This window comes from Scomber japonicus, chromosome 15, assembly GCF_027409825.1.
Source record: "Scomber japonicus isolate fScoJap1 chromosome 15, fScoJap1.pri, whole genome shotgun sequence".
NCBI classification, from domain to species: domain Eukaryota; kingdom Metazoa; phylum Chordata; class Actinopteri; order Scombriformes; family Scombridae; genus Scomber; species Scomber japonicus.
In genome coordinates, this window is record NC_070592.1 from 17,501 (window position 1) to 22,500 (window position 5,000).

Genomic DNA, 5,000 nt, shown 5'->3' on the forward strand with positions numbered 1-5,000 from the left:
ATCAATTAGGGTTAGGGTTAGGGTTATCAATTAGGGTTAGGGTTAAGTTTAGGGTTAGGGTTAGGCAAAAATTTTCCCCGACCGCGTTGCGGTCGGGGAGCATCTTTCTTGAGCATGCTCCATTCAGACCTGCAACAGCTCATCCTTTATCCCTCATTTACTTTTTATTCAAGCTCTGTGGGAATCTGGTGTTCAGTTTATGAATCCGTGTTCGTTCTGCTCTCTGCCTCTGGGCCAGGGTTTGGGTTTGATTCGAGGGCAGAGGCTCTGCAGACCATCGTGCTGAATAAAGTGTTTAACCAGCTGAGTGTGGGAGTCTTTCTTTCTCAACATGTTATATCTGTGTTGTGTGAATCTGGTATGGATTGTGTTTCCTGTCTCACCAACATATTGAGGGTCACATTGTTTACAAATGATGATACACACAATGTTTGGATTTGATATTTCTCTGATTGTAAACTTTGAAGATGTTTTTGTTGTCTGTTTGTTGCCCACCTCAGCTGTTTAAAGAAATCAAACATCTGCTTCTTTTTGGGAATTTGGATTGGTTTATGTTTTTGTTCCTGCTTTAATATAGGGATATAACAAATTGATGTGGGTATAAAAGGGCTAAATTCATGTTTTCTAAAAGTTTTTTTAGGGGTTTAAAACCATCAATAAATAAATTATATGACTTATACAAATAGTACATTGGGATAAAATAGTATAATTCATGACAACAATATAATTTTGGGGATAATGTATACATTGGATTCATGGTGTTTAATTTAATTTGGGATTTATGGGGCTAATTTGGATGAGACACAAAGAAAATTGACACACAGTAAATTATAAGTTACAAAATTGGTTACCAAACTCAGAGGGTATAAAAGGGAAAGAGCTCACTTTGCACTTCAACAGCGACCAGAGAACGTCTCTCCAGCTATTCTCAGTTGTTTGTACTGTGTGCCTGAAGAAGACCTGGCTTGGGTCGAAACATTGCAATTTTGGCACACCTTTTTTATTTCATTGACTGATTTCTAAAAGCAATTTGATTTATATGTGTGTGTGTGTGTGTGTATATATGTGTATATATGTATATATATATCATTAATACAGTGAAATTGATTGGAAATATCCTCTCGGAGAGTGGTTAGGGTTAGGGTTAGTAGTTTGTTTTGATTAGATTAATATTTTAAAACATTTTAAAACAAAAAAAATAACAAAAATGAAAAGATAAAAAATAAACAACTGATTTTCAGCATGGCTGATGGGGGTTGGACGATAGTGCCAGCGCCCTCGCCAACCCAGGGATAATCAGGGGTACGGAGCAGGACAACGGTGGATGGACCGTGCACCTCGTTTCCCCTACACGAACCCCTAACCCTAATTTAAAAAAATATATATTTTATTTCAATATTTACAATGGGAATCAGTTAATATAGGGGTTAAAAACTACATTTAATTTGGGTCGGCATTTATGGGGTTAAAGATTACAAGCTGCACATTTATGTTTGGTTAAAAGAAAAATGACCAACCTCCACATGGAAGGGTATAATGTATGCAGTGAGGTCTGCTTGTATCTTATTGTGCAACTAGTGTGGTATGTGTCGATGTGCTTTTGTATGTTCTTATTGAAAATCAATAAAAAACATTGTTCAAAAAAAAAAAAGCTGTCCATCACTTGCAAAATGTGTGCAAGACAGACCCCCCCATCACCATATGAAGAATGACACAAACTTTGTCGGCCTTAATAAAGCCAGCAGCGCCCATTGACAGCACAATGATGCTAATTGACGCTAATGCTAGGAACTGAGCGTGCACTACTATGTTCATTCTCAGAGACCATTACACTGATTGACAAAGAAATCCAGACCTTGCTTAGCTTATCAGACCCTGACTAGAAACAGCTCTTTGAGATAGCTACGCAACCTAGGCAGACGACTTCTACCAGACACAGTGGACCGTACGGAGGCCCTCCTCATTGCCAGGGTCACGCACAGGGAGCATTTTGACCTTCCTGGACCGATAGAGCCCCCATCCACTGACCAAGCACCTGAATCAGACGAGATAGACACGCTCGCTACTCAGACTCCTGCTACAACACGTAGGAGGGAGACACAGACTCTCCACCAGCTGCAGCTAACCCTAACCCTGCAGGAAAACAACGACCCCCAAAGCAGCACCTCCACTCATCCCCAGGAAAGCTGCAGCTACCAGGACTGACATCAGAGGAGGATGGTCACTGGATCTAGGGAATCTCACCCACCCCTCCCTTCCTACCCTAGCCTGTTGAAACCTAAGAAAAGTATAAGAAGCCAAGAATTAACACAAATAAAGGCAAATAACCTGTAAGTCTTTCCAGTGTCCTAGGGGGTGGTGTTGGTTTATATGTCTAAATTTGTTCATTTAATTTTAATTAGAGCCCATTTTTAGTTGCTGGGTCTGTCCACATGCGCAATAGAAAAAACCCAAAACGTAGTTATTCTGTTTGCACACTTCATTCATAACACACAACTACAAACTGATCAGCTGGTCAGGAGTCATTCATAAACCTCATTCAAACAGAAAAAACCCGGACCAGATCTCACACTGACAGGACTGACGTGTGTTGTTTTATTGAACTGATTAACTGGATTGATTTATTTTTTTTTAACTGAACTTTTAAAAACATTTTTATTAAATTGAGGAAGAAAATCCAGTTGGGAAATTTTGAGTTGGACTTTTACTTTGTTTTTTGGGACTTTCTACAAAAACTCTTTAAATATAAACAATTTTTTCCTTATGCTAGTGTGGGTTTGTGTTACTTGTATTATTTGGTCATTCAATGATAGATGAATGATAATCAAGGTCCAGCATACCATCAATGGTAAACTGGACCAAGAAACAAGGCTGCGTGTCAGGTCATTATTTAAAAATCCACTTACCTGTTAGTACTCGCTGCACTTACACAAGCAAAGTGATCGGTGCAATTGGTGCCATGAGCTTTTATACAGCAGTTGATTACCTTGATAAGAACCAGGTGGTGAGGCTGATCACTCTCTGAAGGAGCCACAGTTCTCAGCCTCAGATCTCTTTTGCATTGTGATTTCACACTTTGCTGTTTTAATGAAAAACAGCCTCATGAGTTTAGAAATAGTTATTTGTTATGAATGCCAACAACTAAGATTCACAAATATTACGACGGCAAAGCAGTGAAAGTACCTGTTTCTCTCAATGAGTTGAGTCCGGGAGGTTAGGGTTAGGGAACTCACCACAAGAGAAACAGAGCGCCCCCACCGCCGCCGGCATGTATTACAACAACAATGACACTGTGAGCTGATTGCTCCAATGTAGTTGCACAGAGCACCCATATTACACATAATAAGCATAATATCATGAAATAAAATATTTTTACAGTCCTTAAAGGGCCAATGCCCTCTTTTATAGATCTCAAATTAACCTTATTGGGAGCAGAGACCAGCCCAAGAAGGCTTTGAAGGTAAGTGTTAACCTTAGCATAAGAAAATTGTAAGTGCATAAACCACCTTATTTGAACTACACATAAGTATCATAACACAATGTTCATTAAAAGCCCGGGTGCAGAAGTCTACGTGCCCGCTGTGTCTGCCCTGCGACTGCAGCGTGCACCGACATGCACATATGGGGTGATGCGGGGGGGGGGGGGGCAAGGGCCCATTCACCGCTGCTTGCAGCTTTAATTTTTATTTTTAATATTTATTATTATTTTTTATATAATTATGATTCAGTAAAAGATACACACATCAATCAATATTTACATTGCATTGCTATTTATGTATATAAAGTTCTTTTTTTTAAAAAAGTGCTTAACAATATTATTTGTTATGTTATTATTTGTGAACGTAGGCTGTGGGACTTCTAGTCCACGCACACACAGTGTTTTCGTTGTGATTGCAGGTAAGGGTAAGGTACAGTAAGGATGGAGGGAAGAAGGGACCAACTGATGCAGGAATTTAAGACTAAAGGCTGATTTATACTTCTGCGTCGGAGTGTGTGTGACTGTGTGTGTGTGTGTGACTGTGTGTGTGGTTTCAGAGGATTCTCTATCTGTATCCTTGTTTATCTTCCGGTCTCAGTAGCATTGCGCTAAGCGCTCTAATAACAGAAAACACTTTTTGTTCATTATTAATAAAAAAGCTGCTGGAGGAACTGACCCTTTGAGCGGACCAATCACAGCCCTCCGTGTTGCCGTGATGCGTAGTTGTACACGTCAGGCTACAGTGTAGGGGTCTGTAGGAGTCTGTGTAGGGGTGTGGAGGGTTCTGTAGGGGTGTGGAGGGGTCTGTAGGAGTCTGTGTAGGGGTCTGTAGGAGTCTGTGTAGGGGTGTGGAGGGTTCTGTAGGGGTGTGGTGGGGTCTGTGTAGGGGTGTGGAGGGGTCTGTAGGAGTCTGTGTAGGGTTCTGTAGGGGTGTGGTGGGGTCTGTGTAGGGGTGTGTAGGGGTGTGGAGGGGTGTGTAGGGGTCTGGAGGGGTCTGTAGGAGTCTGTGTAGGGGTGTGGAGGGTTCTGTAGGGGTGTGGTGGGGTCTGTGTAGGGGTGTGTAGGGGTGTGGAGGGGTCTGTAGGAGTCTGTGTAGGGTTCTGTAGGGGTCTGTGTAGGGGTGTGTAGGAGTCTGTAGGGGTCTGGAGGGGTGTGGAGGGGTCTGTAGGAGTCTGTAGGGGTGTGTAGGGAGTCTGTAGGGGTGTGTAGGGGTCTGTGGGAGTCTGTAAGGGTGTGTAGGGGTTTGTAGGGGTCTGGAGGGGTCTGTAGGCGTGTGGAGGGGTCTGTAGGGGTGTCTGTAGGGGTGTGGAGGGGTCTGTGTAGGAGTCTGTAGGGGTGTGTAGGGGTCTGTAGGGGTGTGTAGGGTTCTGTAGGGGTGTGTAGGAGTCTGTAGGGGTGTGTAGGGGTCTGTAGGGGTGTGGAGGGGTCTGTGGGAGTCTGTAGGGGTGTGGAGGGGTCTGTAGGGGTGTGGAGAGGTCTGTAGGGGTCTCTGTAGGGGTGTGTAGGAGTCTGTAGGGGTGTG

At 42.8% G+C, this 5,000-nt stretch overlaps 1 protein-coding gene across 1 annotated transcript in view; it reads right to left on the reverse strand.

The window, feature by feature from the left end:
• Positions 1 to 4,215: 4,215 nt before the first annotated feature.
• The window catches only part of LOC128374500 (uncharacterized), a 2,039-nt gene continuing 1,254 nt past the window's right edge, over positions 4,216 to 5,000 (reverse strand). Inside the window, exon 2 of the mRNA XM_053334769.1 lies at positions 4,216 to 5,000. This exon is cut by the window's right edge and continues 1,142 nt beyond it. Coding sequence (XP_053190744.1) covers positions 4,216 to 5,000 — 785 coding nt within the window.